Source organism: Sminthopsis crassicaudata, chromosome 1 (genome assembly GCF_048593235.1).
Source record: "Sminthopsis crassicaudata isolate SCR6 chromosome 1, ASM4859323v1, whole genome shotgun sequence".
Taxonomy (NCBI): Eukaryota; Metazoa; Chordata; class Mammalia; order Dasyuromorphia; family Dasyuridae; genus Sminthopsis; species Sminthopsis crassicaudata.
In genome coordinates, this window is record NC_133617.1 from 60,628,370 (window position 1) to 60,653,530 (window position 25,161).

The following is a 25,161-nucleotide window of genomic DNA, read 5'->3' on the forward strand; positions in this document are numbered from 1 at the left end:
GCCCCCGGACTCTGCTCCTCCCAGGGTGCTGTCATTTGTAACAGGTGCCATGTTTTTGGCCCTGGGGGAGGGGCCACAGAGAGCTGAGACCTCTGGAGAAGACTGGGGGGCGGGGAGGGGGTGTCCAGGGACTGGGCTTGAATCTGCATTGAAGGACTTGACTTTGAATTCCGGCTTGGCCCACTTACTTGCTTCATGACTTTGGGTTAGTCACTTCTCTTACTCTGGGCTGCACTTTTCCCCTCAGTATAATGAGAGGGTTGGATGATCTCTAAAGGTCCCTGGCAGAGCCCAGAGCACTCCTGAAGGACTGCGGTCCCTTTAAGTCGGCAGATGATGTCCTAGCCACTCCGAACATGGCGTCGAGCTACCCGCCACACCCCTTCCCTCCCCCCACCCCAAAGGGAAGCAGCTGCGGCGGCAGCGGCGGCGGCGGTGTCGGCGGCAGCTTGGGGGGGCGGGGGGGAAAGAGAGGTGACCCCGACCTCCCCAACATGGCGTCACGACGGGGCTGTCGCGCTGAGGTCACGGCGGCGCGCCGGGGGGCGGAGCGGCCGGGCCGCGGGGCGGGAGGGGGCCGGGGGAGAGATTTAAAGGGACAATGTCCCCGGCGCGGCGGCGGAGGCCGCGGGACCGGGACAGGCGGCGGCGGCAGCGGCAGCGGCAACGGCAGCGGCGGCCGCGTTGAACGGAGCCCGGAGAATCCCGGGCCGGCCGGCAGCGCCGCCCTGCGGTGAGTCTTGCCCTGGGACCCCCGCCCGCCTGATCCGACCCGGCCCGGCCCAGGGAGCCCCCGTCGCTGCGGGCGGGGCGGGGCGGAGCCGCCGGGGGAGGGAGAGGCCCCGGCCCGGTCCCGGCCCCGACCCCGCGCCCGCCCCCACCCCCCCCACCCTCCCCTGCCCGGCGCGGCCGGGACCCCCAGGGGCCAAGGGGCGGGGGGCTCGAGGGCCCGGGGGCGGGGCCTATCCGGGGGCGGGGCTGGGGGGCGGGGTCCGGGCAGGTGGGGAGAGGGGCGAGCCCGGGCTGGGGGCTGGGGGAGCCCCGGGGCAGGTGTCCCTGGGAGGCGGGGCCGCTTCCCCTTTCCTCGGCTGGCGGCTGGGGGCTGGGGGCTGGGCCAGGCTGGGGGCTGGGGTGGGCCTGGCCCTGCATCTACTCTCCCTTGGGGCAGGAAGCCCCGGAGGCCTGAAGCCCCCGGGAGGCGCGGGCCTGGGTCGCCGGACCCCTCCCCCATCTTTGCCTCCTTCCCATTCCTTCTCTCTTCTTTCCTTTCCCTTCCCTTCCCCCTTCTTTCCCTTCTTTTCTCTCTTCTCTTCCTTCCCTTCCTTTCTTGCTTCGCTTCCTTCCCTTCCCCCTTCTTTCCCTTTCCCTTCTTTTGCTCCCCCTTTCTTTCCATCCTTCCCTCCGTACCCTCCCTCCCATTTCTTCTCTTCCTTCTTTGCCTATCTTCCCTCCCCCTTCCTCCCCTTTCTTTCCTTCCATCTCTCTCTAATTTTCCTCTCTATTCCTTCTCACCCCCTTTCCTTCCTTCTTCCCCAGCTTCCTTTCCCCTTTCTTCCTTCCCCTTTCTTTCCTTCCATCTCTCTCTAATTTTCCTCTCTATTCCTTCTCACCCCCTTTCCTTCCTTCTTCCCCAGCTTCCTTTCCCCTTTCTTCCTTCCCCTTTCTTTCCTTCCATCTCTCTCTAATTTTCCTCTCTATTTCTCCTTACTCCATTCCCTTCCTTCCCCTATCTTTCCTCCCTCTTCCTTCTTTTCCTTTTCTTTTCTTCTGTTCCTTCCTATCTTCTCCCTCTCCTTCCTTTTCTTCTTTCCCTCCCTGTCCTTCATCTTTCCTTCCTTCTCTCACTTCTCTCTTCCTTCTCCCCTTCCTTCTTTCTTTCCCTATCTCTTGTCTTTCCTTCCTTCCCTCCCTAATTTCTTTCTCTATTCCTTTCACCCCCTTTCCTTCTTTCCTCATCTTTTCTTCCCCTTCCTTCCCTCCCCTTTTTTCCGTCCTTCTCTCCCTAATTTCCTTCTCTATTCCTTTTTACCCCATTTCTTCTTTTATCTTCCCTCCCTTTTCCCTCCTTCCCATTTCTTTCCTTTCTTCTTTTTCTTTTTCCTTTCCTTTCCTTCCTTTTTATCTTTTCTTTCCTCCTATCTCCCTTTCCTTCCCTCCCTATTTTTCCTCTCCCCTTTCTTTCCTGTCTTATCTCCTACTTCCTTTCCTTCCCTTTCCCTTTCCTTCCTTTGCTCCCTATCTTCCCTCTCATCTCCTTCCCTCTCCTTTCCTACTTATTTTCTCTCCTTTATCTTTCCTCTTCCTCTTCCTTCTCCTCTTTTCCTCATTCCTTGTTTCCCTTTTTATTCCTTTTCTTTCATCTTCTAATTCTCCACTTTTCCTTCTCTCCTCTTTCCTCCTTTCTTCTCTCTCCCCCTTTGCACATTCTCTTTCCCCGCCCACCTTCTCTGTAGACCTAGGATAGGAAGAAGAGGGTTATAGGTGAGGCAAAGCCAGCTATCATTGGGTATTATGAGGCTGAAGGGACTGAGATTTTGCTGCCTGAGTTGTCTTTTTCACCGTCTCCCCATTCTCAGGCATCATCTCCCAAAAAGCCAAAGTCCTGAAAAGTCCTGGCCCTGCTGGTTCCAGAAATGATGGTGGCCTCCCCATACCGACTGTGCCCAGAGACTTGGAGTCTACTCTTTAGCTAATTGCTGTCCTGCCGCTCATAGAAAAAAAAACAAAAAACTTGTCTCTGGATCAGGGCAGGTGGCTGTGGGTTTAACTCTGCCTCTATGGCATCTCCATGGAGCACCATTTTTATTTTCTTTTGACCCTTGCTTTTGGGCCAAGATCAGTTGAAAGCCAAGTCTCTTATTGTGGGGACTTTTTTTTTTGGACATAAGGACAGTTATCAGGGAGTAAGGACTTGGGTCTGCTTAAGCCAGGTTGAGGATGGCCCTTTGGAGCTCACCTGGGGTAACTCCACTTTCCTTAGGTGACAACCCAGGGAAATGCCAGGCCCCTGGTCCTGTGTTCTCTAACCCCAAAACAGGGAATGGCGGCTCCCTGAACCAGCAGCCTGAGAGAAGTGGGGTAGTTCTGCTAGCCTTGCCCCAGGAGTCCTTGGTAATCTATGCTGCTTTGCCTGTCCCTTAGTTTTCTACTCAAAACCAGCCCTCCCTCCCCCGTATCCCTCCCTGGCCTCAGTCAGTGGGCCCCATTCTTCTCTCTTCCCAACCTGTCTCTTGAGACAGTGCCTCATTCCTGTCCTTCACTTTCCGCTGTTACCTTGAAGGTATTTATAGGAAACTGGCTCAGATCCCCCCACCCCCACCCCAGCTAACTCTTTGTTTCTGGACCAGTGAGGCCTCCTCTCATCCTTCTTCTGGGGCCTCCCTGGGTCTGACCTCTAATCTGCCTGCCCACCGGCATGACTTTTGGGGTGGGGTACTAAAGTATGTCAGGGAAGAGTAGATGATGAGGACTGGGACACAGGAAAAGCTGAGGTGGGGAGAGAAAACAGTCCTAAAGGTTCCTTGCCAGCCTCCAGGCAGGAACTTTTTAATCTTCCCCTCCAGCTTCACGGTCTTGCTTGTGTTCTGCCATTCTGCCTCCCGGGTCCCTGGGAGCCACCTGCTTCTCTCCTTTCCTAAGTGTTCTCCGTTCTCCCCTGCCAGATTCCTGGAGAGCTGGATGCCTCTGACAATGTCTTGCTGAGCTTCCCGAGCCCAGGGATGGAAGGCCCCCCTGGGGGGGGCACAGCCCCACCACCCAGGCCTGCTGTCCCCGAGAGACCGCCTAGCTTGGTCCTGAGATCAGAAAGTGAAGAAGATGTGGAAGCTGAAGATGGTGAAGAGGGTAGCCCTGTGTCGGCCCTGTATCCAGTCAGGCCCCTTGGTCCCAGAAGCTTGGAGGGCCTCAGGGATCTGCAGGATAATGATGGTGTTGCTGGTAAGAGGTCTAGGGGTATAGTCCCCAGGAGAGCATGGCATGCCTCCCACTGGGAGGGCAAGGGTGAAGGGGGGATGGCACCTTGTTAGGCAAAAATGGCTTTGGTTTCACAGGGATACAAGGCAGAGCACGAATGAAAACTCTGCTCTGCGGATTGGCCTTCTCGGGAAGAGTGTCTGGCTGAAGCCCTGTTCCCCAAGTCCAGGGGTGGGGGTGGTAAGTGAGAGCTGGTCTGTCTCCTACCTCCGGTGGGAATCCTCCTGGTCATGACTGGTGATGGCTCCTGTGACCTTTAACCTGCTTCACATTTATGGTCCGTGGGCCTTTGTTCTCTCCCTAGGGCTTCTTGCCTCTCTGTGGATCCCGAAACACAGAGTGTAGATTTCCCGGGAGGTTGTTCCCTTTCTTTCCATCCTCCTTTTCAAAAAGACTGACTGCTAACCACCCAGTGGGAAACCGGGGATCAGAGAAGGGAAGGGCTATTGCTACAGCAAACGAGAGCCAAGTGTGTGGCCTCAACTGGGTCAGGGTGTCTGGGGCTCAGCTGGGCGAGATCTGGTGTATCTTCCTTCCTCACTGAATGGAGGGGCAGAGGGGCCAGGTCTGCTGAGCTTGTGGCCTCTGGCGGCTGGATGGCTGGATGTCCCCTTGCTTATGCTTCAGTTTACTTAGCACTTGGGAAGATGTTCAGTGAGAAGTACAGGAGTCCCTTCCATAGGAAGCCAGGATGCTGAGGTCCTGTTTTCTGCCCCTCTGTGTTTGAAGAATCTCACACAACTCCTCTTCCTGACCTCCCTTGGGAATTCTGGGGCAGGGGCACCTGTCCTCCTGTCAAACCCATCACAGAGAAAGTCAGGGCCCCTTACACAGAGGCACCCAGACTCGGGGATTCCTGCAGGGTGAGGGTGGGGCACAAGAGAACTCGAATCCTCTCTCAGCAGGATTTTCTACTCTGCTGTTCTCTAGCTATTCCACTCTTTGGTGAGCTCTCCCTAAGAACTCCTGCCTGCAGCCCTGTCTTGGTCTTTGATTAGCCCCTCAATCCCTCTGTACTCCCAGTGGTGTGTGAGCGTGCCTCTGTCTCCACAATTGGGCTCTAACCTTTCTGGCCTTGTGTCTGACCGCCTCTGTCCTTCCGTGCATTCTAGGAACCCTGGCTGCTTTCTTTCTCGCCTTTTCCTCCTGCCCTCACCCACCTCCTGGTCTTTGCTCATCCTGTCCCTGTGACTGAGATTTTTGCCTCCTTGGGAATTCCTCAGTTATATATCTCTACTATGACTTTTGTTCAGTCCGTTCAGCTCCCATTTTATGTTCTCGTTCTGTGCAAGACCCTACTTTCGAGGGGCTTCTAATCTGATGGGAAGGAAAGCTGTGCCCAGGGGTGTGCTGGTAAATGTTTAGCTGGGAGCAAGGGGAGGGGAGGAGAACACATACTTTAAAGTTTAATCTACATCATTAACATTTTCTCCACTTTCCTAAGTCTAGATGATCAACAAAACAATAAATCAAGCCCTGATTTGCTGATTTATGAGGTATAAATGCTCACATTGAAAATTTTGATAGTTAGCAAGAGCTGGTTTGAGCTGGCTCCAGCACACCCCTAGACATGCACATATGTAACTATGACACAAAGGAAGTGAATAAAAAGGACAGAGAGGAGTGATCTGAGCCAAGAGGAAGGATTGGCCACTGGGGAAAGGTGGAAGGGGGAGGGATGGAGAGAGTTTGAGTGGGTTTTGAAAGGTGATTGGAATTCAGGAGATTGGGGAAGGATATTGCAAGCACCGACAGAGGTGAAATTAGAAGGTGGTGAACTCATGCCCCACAGGGCCCCCAGGATGGTGAAAGGCCTGCTGAACCATTCCATGCAAGAATCAGTTGAAAGAATGTCTGTATTTTTGTGTGGTGAAGAGAACAGAAAAGGGACAGGGTCTGGGGACCTGTCCATAGGGAGTGATTAGGCTAATTTGCTCTTCTTCAGAAGATAGAGGTGACTGGGACCAAAGAGTCACTGAAAAGTAGATTTGTATTTGATGTGAGGAGAAATCCCCAAGGAGGAGAGCCCTTTAAATGGATTGTTTTAAAAGATAGTGAGTTTCCCATTGGAGGTACCTAAGCAGAGTCTGACTTGTCAGGGATGTTATTGAAAGGACTCATGCTCAAGAATGGATGGGACTGAATGCCCTCTGTAGTCTCATCAAGTTCTTGGATTCTGAGTTATTCCCTTTTTTTCTGGAATAGAGAATACATAATGGGGACAAGCATGAGATAAAAGGTTGAGCCACTTAAATGGTACTAAATTAAAGAGAGCCTTAAATTCAAGGATCAATTCAATCCAATAAATGTTTATTAAGGTACCTACTGTATGCACAATATTGCCCTGTTAATAGTTGGCTTAAAGAAGGTATTTTGGGACAAGGGCACTAGAATATTTATTAAGAATATATTATTGTAGATAGGTGTGTTGGAAGGTACAAAAAAAAAAAAAAAAAAAAAAAAACCATCAGCGGTTCTGGAGGCAGGCTATAAAAAAGCCTGGATGAGCAACTAGGATCAGAGGTTTGTGCTTTTTTGATAGGCAATGGGGAGCCACTGGTTTCTGAGAAGAGTGGTACATTATAGATTTCTTTTGGCAATTTCTAAGTATTTATCTCATGAGAAAAAAGGACTGGGCTCTTTGGGTCCCTTGTACAGGGTTGATAACTGAAGCATTTATAAGGGAGGGTCCTTGCCTAGAAATTAGTCCTGCAGAGGAGCAGAAGAGTTGATTAACAACATTAATGCCTCCCTATCTTTTCATATCTTCTGTCAAGAAGATTTACAATTGCCTAAAAGTTTCTGGTGCTTCTCTTGTGCTCAGATGTCCTTGGAAGCCCTTGGTGGAGGAAGGAGGGGCTTTGGGGACCTGGGTTCAGGATGGGGTACAGGGACCTGGAGCAGGGAAAGGGCATATCCAGGGGCCTCAGGGAGGAAATCCAGCACCTTAGATCCTGACACTTCTGGCCTGTCACATCCCCAGGTCAGTGACTAAGTGGGTGCAGTCTGCTTCCACAGTGCCTTTAGTTCCGTGGAACTCTCTTCCCTTCAAGTGTGACCAGAACTATGGGCTTCTATGGCTCAGGCAACCTAGCCCAGCTCAGCACCAAGGAGGGGGTCACACACACACACACACACACACACACACACACACACTCCATTACTGACTTGCCCAGCCCCTCTTTCGGCCAACACCTGCCCCGCCACTCTTATGGGGTCTATAAATAGACCCTATCCCCGGGAAGATTCCATGTTACCAGCTGCCCTAGGTGCATTAGCCTCAGAAAGCTTTCTAACTGAGCACCATAGCTCAATGTAGATACTGAGGCATTCTCTGCTTTGTATACCAGATTCTGGGGAATCTACTTCCTCTGGCCTGATAGCCTTTTTGTGCTTCATCCATACGCTTTTGTTATTTCAACATGCCTTGCCTACATGGATGCTCTGCTTTAAATGATTGTCTTCAGTAGCTATGACTTTGTGAGCTTCCAGCTTTCCAATGAAACAGATTCCATCAGAGTGACAATTAGAAAGCTAGAGAACTAGGCTTCTCTGATCTAGCCTTGCTTACCTCTCTGGAGTCAAAGAATGTCAGAGCTGGGAAAGCTATTAGAACATGGAATGTCAGCTAGGAGAATGGTTAGTATGTAGAATGTCAGAGTGAGAGAATTCTTAGAACAAGGAATATCATAGCTGAGAAAGCCAGAATGTCAGAGGAAGGATAGACTTTAGAATATAGTGTCACAACTGGGAGGACTCTTAGAACAAGAAGTGTCAGCTAGCAGAAGAGCCCTTAGAACAAAGAATGTAAATACTGTAAAGACCTTAGAACAGAGAATTTGAAATGTGGAAAAAGTCTAGGAACATAGACTGTCAGAGCTGGGAGGGGTCATAGAATTTAGGATGTCACAACTGGGATTGGTGCTTAAAAACATGGGAGATCAGAGCTTGAAGGGTCAATGAGAAGACCCTTAGAAAACAGGATGTTAGAGATGGGAGGACCCTTAAATGTAGCTAGGAGAGTCCTTAGAATATGGACAATAGGAGCTAGAAAAGCTTTGGAACATAAACTATCAGATCTGGGAGAGAGATATCTTAGAGTTTGTTTCACAGGTGAAAAAACATTTCTAAAAAAATTAAGTGAGCTGTGCAGTATACTTGGCTTTAAATGTCAGGCTTTATTTATTTGTTTGCAATCTACATGAGTTTTGGGTAGGTCCCTTAATTTCTGGGGATCTTGATTTCCTTTGAAAAAAAGAGGATGGGCTTGGGCTTTGGGGATGGATTAACCTGGATTACCTATAAGGTCCCTTCTGGCTCTGAATTGAGCATTTTATAATCCTATGATTCCTAGTTCTCTGTTCTTTCAGTCTCACCAGTAAACTTAGACCATCACTGAGGAACTTTTTAGAACAGAGACCTCATGTTCATCCGTGTCCCTGATAGGCTCCTAAAAGGTGGGAATTGGCCTCCCGAGGCCCTCATTCCTGAAAGCTGTAGCTAGTAGTAGCCATTGAATCTCTCAAACTATGCCCATTGTGGTAGAATAACCAGAGTTTTAGCATGATATATCTCTGTCTTGCAGGTCTTTGCTACTCACTTTAGTTCCAGGTTTATTCTTGAGTCTCCTGATAGAAATAAGTAATTTGCCAGAGTGGGAGGCTATGGGAGGAAAGCACCTATCTGCTTGAACTGAGAAAGCGATAAGTAAGGGAAGAGGATAATTACTGATACAGTACCTACTATGTGCCAAGCACTGTGCTAAATGTTTTATTTATTTTTTTTTAATCAAACATTTCATTTGAGAAGCTAGGCTAGTTGTACATCTTGACTTCATTCTTTGTCCTCACTCAGTATGATAGATAGACTGGGTGAAGGAGAATTCCTTGCTCAACCTATATTTGGATTCAGATCAGAGAGGGTCTAAGACTTGTTAAGACTTGAAAAAAGGAGGAAGGTTTGAGGGCCTGAGGGAAGGGTTCAGGTGACCAAAGCTTTATCTTGAAGAACCTTGGTTTCTATTCCCAAATATGTTTCTGACTTGGTGTCTGATCTGAGACTCTTTGAGATTCTCAAAGGGCAGGTAATAGAGTTTGGAGCGATATGACGTGTGTGGTTGGTATTTTATGGAATGACCTAATGGAAATGAGGTATGAGTTAGGAAGCCCGAAATCTCTATTAGGTGACTGAAGTGTTCAACAAATCAATTTGTTGCCCTGGATCTTATTTACACTATTTGCAAAATAGAGAAAAGGATATTTGCTTTTATTGTGAGGGGGAAAGTAGGATGTGAAAATGATTCTTGCATGTGTATGGTCCTGGTGGCTCCTGGACAAGCCCCAGGCTGACACTGTCAATCAATCTGAGAACTCCTGTTTCTCTCCCTTGTTCTTCTAGGTTCCCTAGCAAGCCTGGCTGTACCAGGAAGGTGAAATCTATTAGGGGAGGAATTGGTTATGTGCCAGGGACGATCCCTGTATTCCCCAGAGGTTTGGAGCTGTGTTCATAGCCACACTCAGCACAGGCTGTCACTTGGGAGCTGCTTACCTCTCTATATATCCCTTTGCAGCATTTTTCTCACAGTAGTCCCATGAAGGGAGAAAGTGCAAGCATGAAAACTAGAACCCTGGACATGTCACAAAACATCTCGAAGCCTGAGTTTCTTCATCTGCAAAAGAAGGGCCTAGGCTCTCTGTCCTTCCAGATTCCTTCTAGCTCCTAATCTATGTTCCTATAAATTCAAGGTGAGATAATTGACTTCCAGAAGCGGAGTTTCCAAAGGCCTGGTGTGCTTACCTGGGAAATGGGTGAGCCAGAGGGAAGCTGGTCTGTGAAGGAGATTGCCTGGCCATGTCTGTGACATGACTCTGAGGTGCTGCTATTCCTTGGACTCCAGGGAAGACAGTTGGCTAGCTGAGGGCTGGAAGTCACATTGGGAAAATAGATTGGTACTGGATAATGAAGGATCCAATGCCACACTCAAATCCTATCTTCTGCAAGTGGTTTTTTCTGGTCTCTCTGGCTCCTAGAGCTATTTCCACTGGGAGTGTCTTGTGTGCAACCCCAAATAGTTATACAGATGTTGTCTTTTCTATTAGAATGTTAAGTTCCTAGATGGCAAGGTCTTTATATCCCCCTGTGCCTGGTGAGTTCTTGACACACAGTAGGCACTTAAAAAATGCTTGTTGAGTGGCTGATCAAGGACTTAGAAGTCAATATAATCCAGTAGGAAGAGCCCTGAATTGAAAGTTAGGTTGTTCTACTGTCAACCAGCTAAGGAACCTTGAATCATACCATATAGTTCAATAAACATGTTTGGCTCCTCTTTTTGAACAAGGCATTAGGCTCATGCAAAAATAAAAGGTTCCACAGATGTAGTCAAGCCACTTTCCCCAATTCTCTCATAGAAGTGGCATCTGGCATCATAGGATCTGGGTTCAAATCCCATGATTATTTCAGTAACCATGTTACCTTGACTAATCAGTCACCTTTTATTAGGTTCCTGCCATATTCCAGGGAGTGGGGATACCATCTCTACTTTTCAAGAAACTTCCCTGCCATCTGGGGAGGCACCAAGTGCTTGTATAAGAATAGACAAAAAGAGGATAACTCCGAGACCCTGGCCGTTTCCCTTGGGAGGAAGGACTCTAGCGCTGAGGGCAAGTTACTCACCTTCCCTGTTTCCCAGTTTCAGGAGAGAAAAACAGAAGATGGAAGAGATAGCAGTGTCCTGGAAAGATTTCTGGCCTTGGAGTGTGGAGAACGGGGCTTGAGTCTTGGTTCTGATGTTCTTCTGCTGTGTGACCTTGGGCAAAGGCTTATCTCCTCAGGCTTCCTCATCTGTAAAACAGGGATGATTTTCAAAAATCATTTTTGCTACTTTTGTAAATCTTAAATGGCTATAGGAAGGTGCCATTGTTTTGTCATTGTTCTGATCTCTGTGGCTCCTGCCAGAGCAAGTGTTTCTACTGGTAACACATGTGTCCATGAACACTTATGTTTTCAGAGGTCTGGTCCTATGGCTAGAACCCTTCCCCATGACATCAGGGAGTATGCGGTTTCCCAGCACTTTCTGAGGGCCCCACACTTTCTGTACCATGCTGAGGGAGTGGTAGTGGGGTGGTTTGGAGCCCTACATTGGTTCTCTTTCAAAAATAAAACTATCTTTCCCTCTCCCCTCTCGCTTCCATCCTCTGACCATAGTGGAGCAGCTTGGGACTATGTTCTGGTGCTTCTTGAGTGGCCAGAGACTCATCCACTTGATTTTCTGAGAGAGGAAAGATGATGATGTGAAGAGGAGAGCCCATTTCATTTTCATAATGGGGAGCCTTTGCCCTCGTTCAGCTTGCAGTCTAGTAAAGAGAGCTCACGTTATAAGGCCTACAAGATTATTTCCTTATAACCATGTGGTGGATGAGGCAAAAGTAAATAATAGTATCTCCATTTTATAGATGAGAAAACAGATTCAGAGGATTTCAATAATTTTTCCAAAGTGTTAGAGCTAAAAGGTGGGAGCCTGATGGGTGGCACTGGGCCTTGAACTCACAAAAGTACAGTCCAGGTAGAACAAAATCAATGCAGCAGAAAGATGCAAGAGAAAATTGCTTGTGATGGCTGTAAAAGGAACAGCTATTATTGACTGGAAGATCTTGAAAGACTTCTTGCATGAGGAGGTATCTGAGTTGGGTTTGTTTGTTTTTTAAACAATCTGTGTTGATATCTTTTGTATTTGCATTACTTACCATTGTATCCCCCCACCTCCGGGAAAGCAGTCATTTATAACAAAGAATAAAATAAGAGAAAAAAAAACACCAAAAAAACAGTTCAGCAAAACTCTCTAACATTTCAAAAAAAAAAAAAAAAAAAAAAAAGCCTGAAATGAAATTATATGCAGTGTTTCACACTTGTGGTATCCCCCTACCTTTGCAAAGAAGAGAAAGGTACCTTCACATACCTCTTTGAGGCCGTTTGCTTAATACAATTTCATACCATTGTTTCATTCTTTCCATTCACATTATTGTAGTTGTTGAATATATATTTATTCTCCCTCATTTTCTTTGTATCAGTTCACATAAATCTTCCCTTTCCTGTACTCATCAATTACGTAATTTCTTGCAATATGGTAATATTCCACATTCATGTATCACCATTTATTTAGCTGTTCTCTTACCAGTGGTCATCTACTTTGTTTCCAGTTTTTTGCTATCACAAACAGTGATGCTATAGATGTTTTAGTATAGATGGAACCTCTGTATTTTATAAGCTAGTTAAAATTTGAGCCAGGAGATTTGAGTTGGAGTACATTCCAGGCATAGGAAGCTGTCTCACTGGCTAACATCCATGGCTTAAGGGTGGAGGGAGAGGGTTGTGACTTATCTCACTGTACAACCTTGGGGTGGGCTAGAAGCAGGAACACTCACTGCAGTGCTCCTGGGCAGGAAAAGGAAAGGGAGCTATTTGTGGGGAGGAGATAGCACTGAATGGAGAGTCAGAGCACATAGGCTTGAATTCTAGATCTACTATTTGCTATTTCTGTGACCTTAGTCAAATGGCTTAACCTCTCTAATCTAATCTAACTCCAAAACCAGGGAGTTGAAGTTGAAGTCCACAATATCTAAGAGCCTAATAAGATTCTATGTCTTTGTGGCAGGGATTAAATGCATGTGGAGGCCCAAGGCAGAGAAATACTTTTTTTCCCCCTCTAGTTATTCATTTTCCTTAGAACAGAGCGGTACAAATCTTGGTCAATGCTGTCATCCAAGTCACCACCAGCGGCCACAGTGTTTCCCATTCACTGTCAAGATAGCTTCCATACTAATTGTGCCTTAACTTTTTTATTTTTTATTAATTTTTTCCCCTGGTTATCCATGTATATTGACTTTTAAAAATACATATTTCTGTATGAATCATGTTGAGAGAGAACAAAAGGGAAAAACCATGAGAGAGAGAGAAAAAAAAACAAAAACAAAATATACGTGAACATAGCATGTGTTGATTTACATTTAATCTCCATAGTTCTTTTTTTTGGATGCAGATGGTGTCTCCTGTCCAGAGTCTATTGGGATTTCCTTAGAGTGCCTTGACGGCTCATGGAAGTGGGTTTCTATCAGGACCAGTTTAAGCAGCAGTGCCCAAGACTACCCCTTAAATACCTCCTTGCCTGTGCCCCTGCTGTCACTTCCTTATTCTTCCTGGTAGCATCATAGAAATCTTCCAATCAGAAAGGTCCTCAGAGTCATCTAGTCTTAAGATGGTCATCACGTATCTTCAGGTTGCTTATTTTTTTGGAAAAGCTTATGGGTTCCCAAGGGCAATGCCCAGACAGGTGTCTTTCTGGAGTGTCTTCCCCTTTATGCTAGCTTTTCCTCCTCCCTGTCAAAGTGGCCTTTTCCCCCTTCTCTTTATTTCCTCCTGGGACCATATGGACAAGCTTCCCTGCTGTGGCTGCACTCTGCCTGTCTTACTGTCTTTGCCTGATAATACCTTAATCCCTTAACTCTGAAGTGTTCTCAAATCCTTATTGTCTCCTTTGATCCTCAGAATAGTCCCATGAAGTAGACTAGGCAGCAGAGAATATTATTACTGTTTTACAGATGAAGAAACTGAGATTCACAGAGAGAAATTGACAGCATCTTAGGCTAAGGGTGGGACAAGAGATAGCAAAGATCAACCTCTTGTTTTTGTAGATGAAGAAACTGGCCTTATATTGGGGAGCTGACTTGCCTAAAGCCACAAAGCTGGTTTAGTGGAAGAACTGGGCCTTGAACCAGATATCTTTTCTCCCAACCACTGTCTTCCCCTATGACTTTGCTACTTCATACCTCTCCATCCCCAATCCCAGTCTCTGGGGCAGCTTCTTGTCCCTTCCTGCTCCTTGCTCCAACATCCTAACATACCCAACCTCTCCTTATTCTTCAGCCATTTACTGTTGCCCTTCCTTCTTGCCTCTTATCTCCTTAGGTCTGTGCACTTGGTTACTAAGGTAGAGGAGATGCTTGCAGCTGCTGAAGTACCAGGAACAGGACCTGAGGAGCAAGCCATAAGAATGGGACTGGATCTAACTGAATCATGCTTAGGGATTCCTTTCTTATTCAGCAGCCAAACCTAACTCCTTCCCAGGCTATGACTTTTTCTCCCTCACTCTCCAAGAAATCTATCTTCCCATGGAAAAAGCCCTGGATTTAGGGGCCAAAGATCAAAGGTCTTGGTTTCCTTTGATTCTATGCCCTCCTCTCCCACTACTTAAACTGTAATACTAGCAAAGCAAATCCCTTAGCATATATGAGCCTTGGTTTCCTCATCTGTAAAAAGAAGTGAAGAATATTGTAGCAGATGCTATATGGGATTGTGAGTGTGTGGAGTACTTTGAAAATATTGAAGTCTATATCCATGAGTTATTTTTAAAAATATAATTATTAATTTTTCCTAATTACATAAAAATAATTTTTAACATTTTAAAAAATTTTGAGTTCCAAATTCTCTCCTCTCCTCTTCCCTCATTAAAAAGTCAAACCATTTGATTTAGGTTATATGTGTTTAATCATTTCCATATTTATCATGTTCTGAAAGAAAAACCCCAAAACAGAAAAGAAAAAGTAAAACAAAATATGCTTTGATCTGCATTCAAACTCCAACAGTTTTTTCTCTGGAGATGGATAGCATTTTCATTCCTTCATAATTGTCTTGGATCATTGTATTGCTGAGAATATCTAAGCCATTCCCAGTTAATCATCATACATTATTATATATAATGTTCTCCTGGTTATAATAATTTCACATTGCATTGATTCATCTTAAATCTTTCCAGGTTTTTCTGAAAGCATTTTACTCATGACTTATAGCACAATAGTAATTCCATTACAAACATATACCACAACTTGCTCAGCCATTCTACACTCTCTCTCCAATCTCCAATTCTTTGCCACCTCTAAAAGAGCTATTATAAATATTTTTGTACATATAGGCCTTTTACCTTTTCCTTTAGTCTCTGTGATATAGACCTAATAGTGGTATTGCTGGATCAAAAGGTAGTCCTGGGGGCATAGTTCCAAATTGCTCTCTAGAATTCTTGAATCAGTTCACAGCTCCAATATTTCAATTTTCCCACATCCCTCTCCAGCATTTGTCATTTTTTTCTCTTTTATCATAGTAGATAATCTTGAAGGTGTGGGGTGGTGTCTTGCAATAGTTTTAATGTACATTTCTCTAATCAGTAGTGACTTAGAGCATTTTTATATGACTATAGCTTTACTTTCTTTTGAAAACTGCTTTTTCACCTTCTTTAACCATTTATCAATTGGGGAATGGATCTTATTTTTACATATTTGACTCAGTTCTCCATAAATTTGAAAAATAAGGCCTTTATCAGCGAAACTTGGCTGTAAATTTTTTTCATAGTTACAATTACTATATTTTCCATATTAATTTCCCCATTTATCTTTTCTCACCTTTTACCTTATACATCCTCCAAATACTGCTTCTCCAGATCTGCCCTCTTTTCTTTCTTCCTCTCTCTTATCCCTTTCCCTTACTACTTTACTATAAAGTAGGGTAGATTTCTGTGCCAAACTTGAGTGTGTTGAGTATCCCTCCCACTGGTCCATTGCTTTCCCCATAATCACTTCCCCCATCTCCTCCAAACACTGTAAAAGCTCGTTGATACCTTTTATATGAGATAATTTAGCCCATTCTACCTCTCCTTTTCACCTTCTCCCAATGCATTCCTCTTTATCACCCTTATATTTTTTTATTTATATTTTTATATATACTCTGTGCCTTCTATGTACACTCATTTTAACTACCCTAATAATAAGAAATTCTTAGGAGTTATAAGTATCATCTTTCCCATGAAGGAATAGAAATGGTTCAACCTTATTGAATCCCTTATTATTTATCTTTCCTGTTTACCTTTTTACACTTTTCTTGAGTTTTGTATTAAAAGGTCAGATTTTCTATCAGTTCTAGTCTTTTCATCAGGAATGCTTGAAAGTCTTCTATGTCTTGAATATCTATTTTTCTCCCTAAAGAATTATACTCAGTTTTGCTGGGTCAGTGATTCTTGTTTATAATCCTAGCTCCTTTGTCTTCTGGAATATTATATTCCAAGCTTTCTGATCTGTTAATGTGGAAGCAGTTAAATCTTGTGTAATTCTAACTATGGTTCCACAATATTTAAATTGTTTCTGGTTGCTTGCAATATTTTCTTCTTGAGCTCTGGAATTTGGCCATCATATTCCCGTGAGTTATCATTTTGGGATCTCTTTCATGAACGAGGTGATCAGTGGATTTTTTTCAATTTTTATTTTATCCTCTGGTTCCAGAATATCAGGGCAGTTTTCCTTGATAATTTTTTGAAAGATGATGTCTGGGTTCTTTTTTTCAAGTCGTTCAATAATTTTTAAATTATCTCTTTGATCTGTTTTCTAGGACAATTGTTTTTCCAGAGATATTTTCTTAAATTTTTTTCATTTTTATGATTGTTTTATTGCTTCTTGATGTCTCATAGACATCAAGTTTCTACTAATGTTTAAGGTATTAAGATATTTATTTTCTTTATTGAGCTTCTGAGCCTACTTTTCTATTTGGCCAATTCTATTTAAAAGATCTTTTTCTTCAGTGAATTTTTATACATCTTTTTCCATGTGGCCAATTCTTTTTAAACATTCTTCTTTTCATTGGATATTTGTGTCTCTTTTACTGTTTGGCCTATTCCATTTTTTAAGGCCTTATTTTCTTCAGTATTTTTTTGTGCTTCCTTTATCAAGGAGTTTATTCTTTTTTCATGATTTTAATCAATAAATGTAATTTTCTTTTTTTTTTTTTTTTTCCAATTTTCCCTCTACCTCTCTTATTTGATTTTTCAGTTTTTTCACTGTGGGGCTTTGGATCTAGCAGTTATGACTTTGTCGTCTTCTGAGTTTTTGTTTTGATCCTTTCTGTCATAGTAACTTTTTATGGTCAGATCTTTTTAAAATGTGTTTTTGCTCATTTTCCCAGCTTGTTTCTTATCTTTTAAAGTTGGGCTTTGCTCCCAGGATGGAGGAGACACTCCCCAAGCTTTGAAATTTCTGTGTAACTGTTTTCAGAGCTAGTTTGGGGGGGGAGGGAGTCTCTTAAGTGTTTAGTTCTTCCAAGATAGTATGATCTAAGGAGAAGTGTGTTTATTACTCTCTTGGATTGTGTTCTCCTTTGTAAGTAATCACAGGCATTCTATTCTGGAATTGTGCCAAAGTCCCCATTCCCTGTGGCCACAAGCTGTGATGGGCTACTGTGCTAGTGTTCCTCCTTGTCTTAGGACTATGACCACATGTAGTCAATGAAAGAAAAATCTGCACCTGGTGCCAAAGGGACCCCTCTAATCTTCTGACCAGTGGACTGATCCCTAACTCTCTGAATTACTTAGAGCTCTAGAAGCCACCACAGCTCATTCAGTTGCCTCAAGACCTGATTCTGGTTTGCTGGGCTGAGGCCTACAGTGGCACAGAGTGTGCTCCACTCTCACCCACATGTAGACCTTAGACTAACAAATTATTTCACCCAATTCTTTGGGGGGTTCTGCCACTCCACAATATTTGAGGCATTATTTAAATTTATTTGAAGGGGAATTTGGGAGGAAGAATCAGGAATCCCCACTATCTTGGATCTATCCCCTCCACATGAGCCAAAACAATATGAAAGCTGCAGTGTTTAGATGTCAAATAAAGATGTCATGTAGAGAAGAAGTAGCCTAAATTCCAGATCATCTTATTGGATGAAGTGTAGATAAAAGTTAGCCTTCAGAGTTAGTGGGAAGGCTTCCCTACGGCATAAAATAAGCCATGAGTGATTACATGGGCATTTTTTGAAATCTGCTACACATCTGTTGATTTATGTTCCCCATTCAGCATAGTATAATACAAAGAACTCAGGATTTAGAACCAGTGGAACTGGGTTCAAAACCTGGCTGTGTCACTAATAATCTGGGTTATTATTGATTATTAAACAAGCTAGTCTTCCCATTTGGTAGCTAGGCCAGCTAGGTGGCATAGTAGATAGAGTGCTAGGCCTGGAGTGAGGAAGACTTATCTTCCTGCTTTTAAGTCCAGCCTCAGACAGTAGCTGTGTGAATCTAGTTTAGTGAATCTAACTGTTTCCTTATCTGTAAAATGAGCTGGAGAAGAAAATGGCAAAACCACTCTAATGTCTTTTCCAGGAAAACCTCAAAAGGGGTCACGAAGACTTGGACATGATTGAAATAACTGAATAATAAAACTTTTTACCCAGCCTGAGAGCTGAAGTAGTTCTTCCCATTCTCAGATGGAACATCTCAGGCTTTACTCTCTTTCTTCTCAGTTTGTCCTGAGTCTCTCACACATTCATCCTTTCTCTCCTTATTCTTACTATTTACTTTTTTCTGTCTCTTTTTCTACTTTAATTCCCTCTGATTTGTAGTTTGCTTGGACCATAGTACCTTTTGGGCTTTTGATTTTTTATTAACACTAAAATGGATAACTATAGGCAGATAATTTGGTTTTGGTTATAATTCTATAGCTGGTTTGTCCAGACTCTCATAGAGAGGCAACCATGTAGATAGTCCTCAAGTTCAAATCCTCAGATATGTATTAGTTGTATGACTTTGGGCAAGTTAGCAAGTTTCTGTGCCTCAGTTTTTCCATCTATAAAATGGGGATGATACCTAACTTACCTGATTGTAATGAGGATCCAATAAGATAGTAGATATAGTGAAATAGAGATAGTGAAATCTATAAATCTTAAAGTGCTGTGTAAATGTCACTTATCATCATCATCAGCAGCAGCATTGTAATCATCCTCTTCTGCATTGTATGAGGACCAATCTAAGGGAAGGTAGGGCTTAGGGACTGGTATGTGGCATAACATGTCTCCAGAGAAAGATGCCACCATTTAAATGAGGTGAGGGTGGCCCAAAGTTGATGTCTTGGGCTGGGCACCCATCAGAATCCAACTGCCTGGTCTATGCCCCTCTGATTGTTGATCTATGCTGCCTTTCTCAAAGCTAAAGAAGAAACTGGCAGCCTGCCACATGGGCACAGATTAGACATGGTATTTTAGGGAAGAGCCAAAACAATATGAAAGCTGCAGTGTTTAGATGTCAAATAAAGATGTCATGTAGAGAAGAAGTAGCCTAAATTCCAGATCATCTTATTGAATGAAGTGTAGATAAAAGTTAGCCTTCAGAGTTAGTGGGAAGGCTTCCCTACGGCATAAAATAAGCCATGAGTGATTAAAATGGGCATTTTTTGAAACCTGCTACACATCTGTTGATTTATGCTCCCCATTCAGCATAGTACAAAGAACTAAGGATTTGGAACCAGTGGAACTGGGTTCAAAACCTGGCTGTGTCACTAATAATCTGGGTAACCTCTGGCCATTCACTTCCTCTCCTGGGCCTATTCATCATTCAACTGAGGGAGTTGGACTAGATGATTTGTATAGTCCTTGCTAGCTCTGAAGCTGTGACCCTCTGGACCCGTGTGGATGGCCACTGAGAGGATGGAGTGATTGGACCCTCCGCACTGAGTCTCAGAAGAAGACAGGGTTTTGGTTTGGAAGTCAGGGACTTCTCGAATATGATTAGAAGTAGAAATAGACCCCTAAGTCTTTCCTTTCCTCTTTTTCCTATGGGTACCACCAGTCCAGGGGTGGAGGGTAGGGAAACAAAGGACTGGGGAAAGGGCTGGGCAGCCCCAGCTTGGAGCTGGGGAGGGAGTGGGAATGACCCTAGAGCCCTCAAGATTTCCCCATCTTTGTTACAGATGGGCCACCCCATCATGGCCTCGGCGACACCCTCCCCTCTGCCTCTGCCGCCACCACCGCCCACCGGAGCAGCAGCCGGTGAGTGCCAGGCTAGTCTGCTTATCACTTCCTGGGGGGATGGAATAGGGTGGGCTCCACGCCTGAGGACAGCCTCTTCCCCTTCCCTCCTGCCCCCACCCCTCTTTTCCCTTCCTAGCCTCAGATTGATCCCCTAGAGCCAGAAGGGCAGGAATAAATCTTTTCTGGTACAGGGGCACCTTAGATCAGGATGGTATTTGGTAGGCCAGACCAAAATAGAGTGCCCGAGGTAGGGGAGGGCATCTTTAAGAGGGGATTCAGGACAGATGCATCTGATCAGCTCAATTTATCTAAGCTTGTAGAGGAAGCAGTGGCGGGATCGATGGCCAAGTAATGTGCTCAGCTTGCAGTTTAATGTGTAACATAATTAAATACCTACTAGGTGTAAGGCCTTGTGCTGTGGGGACACAGTGTGCCTGGGCGGGGTGGGGGCAGTCTCCGTCCCCCAGGATGGCTTCAGATCCCCTAGCCTAGGAATAGCAGCATGGTGTAGTGGAAAGAGACCCGGGCCCACAATCAAGAAACAACTGAGTTATAATCCTGCCCAGACTCTTCGTAGCTGTGCAGTTATGGGCAACTCATATAACCTCTCAGCCTACTACATCTGCCATTGTACAACCTACCTCACAGGGTTGTTGTGAGGATAGTGCTTTGTAAGCCCTAGGGTGCTATGGGAGTTCTTTCTGCTATTGTTACTCTGCTGGAAAGTAGCTGTAGCTACCCTCCAGGAGCTTCCTCACTAATTAGCGGGGGCATGCAGTCTGTATGGTGAGGAGTGGAGAGAAGGCAGAGTGTGTGAAAGCCAGGGAGAGACCGGAGAGCATTTTAGGAAGAAGAAACCCTTCTCCAAGGAGAGGGGGGTCAGGGAATGCTTCCTGGAGGAGGGGGCACCCGAATCAGGGCCTGAGAAAGGGGTTGGGATTCGGGGGCAGGTTGGGCCTTGGACAGGGCTTCACAATAAGGAAGTCTAGCTCCTGTTTTCATGAGTGAGGAAACAGACACTGAGAAGAAGGTGATTTTCCCAAAGTCACATTGTGAGCAAAAGGCAGAATAGGATTTTAGCCCAAGTCCTGTGGCCATGGTGGTTCTCCTTCCAGTTCACCATGCAGTGGTGGTCTTCTTCCTGCCTCCCTTCCTCTCCTTCTCTTTCTTCCCTTCCTTCTTCCCTCCTTCCCTCCCTTTCTCTTTTTCCTTTCTTTCTTCTCTCCCTTCTTTCCCTTCCTCCATCTTTTCTTCCCTCCTTCTTCCTCCCTTCCTCTTTCCGTTCCTCTCTTTTCCTTCCCTCTTTCCTTCCTTCCCACCTTCCCTCCTTTGTTTTCTTTCCTCCTTTTCTTTTCCTTCTTCCCTCCCTTTTATTTCTTCCTTTCCTCCTTTTCTCTTCCCTTCCTGCTTTCTTCCCTTTCCTTCTCTTCTTTCTTGACCTCTGAACTTCCTAATCATGCTTTGCAAGAGCTCATAATAAAATGGGCTTGGAATACCTAGGAGGAGAGGGCCCTGGGATGGAAGGGAAGCTGGAAACATACTTGTGCTATGGGGAAGCCACTTCTGGGGACAATGGAGAATTGCCTGCACACTTTCAAGCATACCACCAGATCCAGACATGATGTAGGAAATTCCTTAGCTTTTGGCCCCTCTAGATGCTGCCCAAGGAGAGGAAAGTGAGGGAGGTGCTGGTGATACTGAGAAGCCTAGAGGCACAGTCTCAGGGGTGACAGATCCCAGTATATCCTGAGGCTAATTCATGTGGGACTTTGCATGCTGGGAATGATGCCCTCCCTATAAATAGATGCACCTGGTATAGCAGGACTAAGGGAAGCCTCTTTGGGCTCTAGCTGGGATGTATTTGTGGTGTTTGAGGAAGCACAATTGTCTCATGGATTCCGGGTCTTGGGCATTCAGGCCCCAGCCCTGCCTTGCTAGACGCTAGAGAGTCAGAGACCCAGCCCAAGACTAGACTGCATCTGGGTGAGAGGGAACCAGGGACTGCCTTCTCCTCCCCTCAGGGGGCATGTTCTGTTCCTGCCTTTTTAGAAGGAAACCCAACCCTGGAAGTGATAAATGAGGATAATAAGAGGAGAGGGGGAAGCTGGAGCCCAGAGCTTCTGGGGCCTACTTCCCCTCCCAATGGAATCTCTCCTCTTCTAGCTCATTTGAAACACAGGGGCTGGATTCACAGCTCCATTTACTACCTTGGATAACTCATTGTCCTCTCTGAACCTCAGTTTTTCCTCATCTGGAAAATGAAGAGGGTGAACCAGATGATCTCCAAAGTCTCTTCCAGTTCTCAATCCTATTGTCCCCTCCTTCCCCTTCCCCGATCCACTAGGGCAGCTCTTAGCCATACTGGCCTTAAATTAGATCAGCTCCTAACCTGTTGGTGATTCTTTGCAGCTACCGGGATGGAGGTGGTGCAGAATTCCCTCTGGGTTCACCACCGCTGCTGCTCCTGGGTCGGTTCCCCAGCCCTTCGGATGGGAGGGGCAGCCGGGCACCGTGGGAACGCCCTTTCTGTGTGGACAGAGGGGCCGATGTCAGGGAGGAAAGCACTTTAGAGAGGCCATCCAGCTCCAGGGAAGCTGGGGCCCCATTCTGTTCCCAGGAGACCTCCTTTGTCAGCGAGTCCAAAGCTGTACATACTGTGAAAACTCACACTGAATTGGGAGGGGGGCCGGAGCTTCGAGGAGCTCCTGAGATTGCGGCTGAGTCCCCTGTTCCCTTGGGGTCCTGGGAGGACAGGCACCCCACTTCTGAACCAAAGCCCCTTGACACTTTCCACAGAGAGCACTTATCGAAGAACAAGAAGGGTATCCTGAGGTTTGATTGGTTCTCAGACCCTGATGAGCATGCCCACTATAGGGAAAAGGGCCAAGGCCTAGACAGTGGGGTCGGGCAGGCGATGCGAGCCCAGCCCCTAAGAGAGGCGGCTCCCCCCCTGGCCCTTCCAGGTTTCAGGAAAAGCCCTGCTCCTGGCTTAGGCAAAATCAGAACCCTGGAGGCAGCAGTGGTCACTGAGAGGAAGGGGCTGCTGACAGAGCCAGAGGTATCTGAAAGAAGTCCTCTTCCTGAGCCCCGTCCTGAGTGGGTCTTGCCCAGGCCAGGCCTTCAAACTGGTCCTGAACTGGCCATCAGTAAACAGACATGGACAGTGAATGAGGAAGACTCAGTGGAACGGCTGTCCCTAGAACCCCCGCCCTGTGGCCCATATGACATTGAAATGAGGCCCTACTTTTGTAACTTGGTAGAGGAGGCTGACAAGGAAGCACTGGGGCAGGAGGAAGACCCTGCTGTCTACACTTGTATTGAGTGCAGCATTTACTTCAAGAAGAAAGAACATCTCCTGGACCATATGATGCAGCATAGCCGAGGCCCTGGGCAGGACCCTATAGGTGACTCCCGAGGGGGACAGGGGCAGTTCTCTTGCAGTGAATGTGGCTGGGCATTTGGGGACCCTGGCACTCTGGAGCAGCATCGCCGGCTCCACCAGGAGTCTAGGGAGAAGATTATTGAGGAAATTCAGAAACTGAATGAATTCCCAGATGAAGGACGAGATGCTCGACTCCAGTGCCCCAAATGTGTGTTTGGCACCAATTCCTCCAAGATCTTTGTACAGCATGCCAAGATGCATGTCAGGGAGAGGAGGGACCAAGGAGCCAAGGGCCTGGGCCTCTCTTGCCACTCAGGAGGTGAGGCCCAGGACAGTCCTGGCCACCTTGCCTATAAACACTTCAGATCCAATGAGCCCCCATTAGCCCAGGGGCCACCCCTAGGGCTAGGAAAAGGCCTTCACAGCTGCATCCTCTGTGGTTTCCCAGCCCCAAATGAAAATGTTTTGAAGGAACATGTGAAGTATGCCCACTCTCACCAGCCTTGGGGGGGAGAGATTGAGGCTTTTGAAGATCTAGCCAGCCAGCCTGGAACCAGCCGTGACTCCTACAGCCCTGCTCGACTAGCCCGCATACCTGATGTGGACTATTTTGGCAAAGCAGACCGGCTGTTTGCTCCAGCATGGCAGGAAGGCTCTGCTCACTATGATCCCACTCCTGCCTTTGCTCTGGGACATCAAAGGCTGGACAGGAGCAGTCGGGTAAAAAAAGGCTTTGCCACTGCTAGCTTCCATTCAAGAAAGATGCTTCCATACAGTTCCACCCATAAGTCCTTGGGAACATTGCCATTCTCCTCGGCCAAAGTTTATAATCCCTATACCTTGCATCCTAGTAAAAAAAAAAGTATGGCTCATCTGAAGGACCTGGAGAGTGATGTGGGTCGAGACTTCTTCACTGGGTGGGAGGAGCTCAGGCCCCCAGGGTCTTATACCAGTGACTTGGGAAACGTGGAAGAGGAGATGTCTTTAACCACTGAGATTGACTTTCCACAGAACAGAAGCTTTAACCCTATCACCATCCCCCAACCTGCGTTGGAGCTCAAAAGGACTTTTCGAGAAGCCTTACAAAAGGCTGAGTCCTCAGAGGCACAGCAGCACCAGCTGCGGAAGATGGTCCCCATAGTCCTTGTGGAAGAGATGAATCTACAGCCTCCACGGGCTTTCCAAGCCCATGGTCGGCTGGCAAAGTCTCAGGGGGCTCCCTCTTCCACAGAGCTGATGCTGGATGGGCCTATCCCATTGGATTTGTTGCTGCTGGATTCCCCACTCGAAGGGCCCTTGGGAATTGATGACCTCTTTGATTCAGACTCCCCCATGCTAAAGAATGAGGAGAGGAAGTGCCCTTACTGCCCAGACAGGTTTCACAATGGGATTGGCCTGGCTAACCATGTTCGGGGCCATTTGAACCGTGTAGGGGTGAGCTACAATGTCCGACACTTCATCTCTGCAGAGGAAGTAAAAGCAATCGAGCAAAAGTTCTCCTTCCAAAAGAAGAAGAAAAAAGGTAGTATGTAATCAATTTGAGAGTCTCCTAACTTAAAAACATGTATACAAAAACAAAAGTGGGGTTAATTGGCACTCTCCCTTCCACGGAGATAGATAGGTATGTATATGCTGTCCAACTGGGAATGTGGTCCTACTCCAAGGCATGGGCCTGGGTGTGGCTCTAGACCTGGACAAAGGATCACTTGGAGAGGCAGGGACCCTTCAGGCCTCATCACTGGGGGGGAAGGGAACAGGAAGGAAGAGATTGGGCAGAGCAAATTTTCCATGTCTCATGTGCTAAGCCCCACTCCCCCTTACCTGAACTAAGAGCTGGACAGGACCCCAGATAAAGGAGGAGTAAGGGGAATCTGCCCTTGGGTATCATGGGCAGAAAAACCAGTAGTCTTTGTTGCTGGCTTATCCATAACTACTCTAGTAAGAAGGAAGTCTTGAGAAAGGATTTGAAAGGG

General features: G+C 46.2%; 1 protein-coding gene and 1 long non-coding RNA gene across 14 annotated transcripts in view; one reads left to right on the top strand and one right to left on the bottom strand.

The window, feature by feature from the left end:
* The first annotated feature begins 590 nt into the window (after positions 1-590).
* WIZ (WIZ zinc finger) overlaps positions 591-25,161 on the top strand; it is a 48,467-nt gene continuing 23,896 nt past the window's right edge. For 7 of the 13 annotated variants that reach the window (XM_074306489.1, XM_074306520.1, XM_074306538.1 and 4 more), the window contains exons 1-4: positions 2,890-3,111; positions 3,663-3,936; positions 19,746-19,824; positions 22,216-24,713. In XM_074306489.1, the coding sequence (XP_074162590.1) occupies positions 2,938-3,111; positions 3,663-3,936; positions 19,746-19,824; positions 22,216-24,713 (3,025 nt within the window). In that variant the 5' untranslated portion in view covers positions 2,890-2,937. Of the gene's footprint in view, positions 734-2,889; positions 3,112-3,662; positions 3,937-19,745; positions 19,825-22,215; positions 24,714-25,161 lie in introns of those variants that run through there. The other 6 variants (XM_074306498.1, XM_074306512.1, XM_074306555.1 and 3 more) reach the window with 4 other exon arrangements.
* On the bottom strand, positions 9,750-22,329 carry LOC141564298 (uncharacterized). The gene is made up of 3 exons (XR_012488616.1): positions 22,196-22,329; positions 10,645-10,812; positions 9,750-9,892 (listed from the first exon to the last, which is right to left on the bottom strand). It is a non-coding gene; the product is annotated as an uncharacterized LOC141564298 (long non-coding RNA).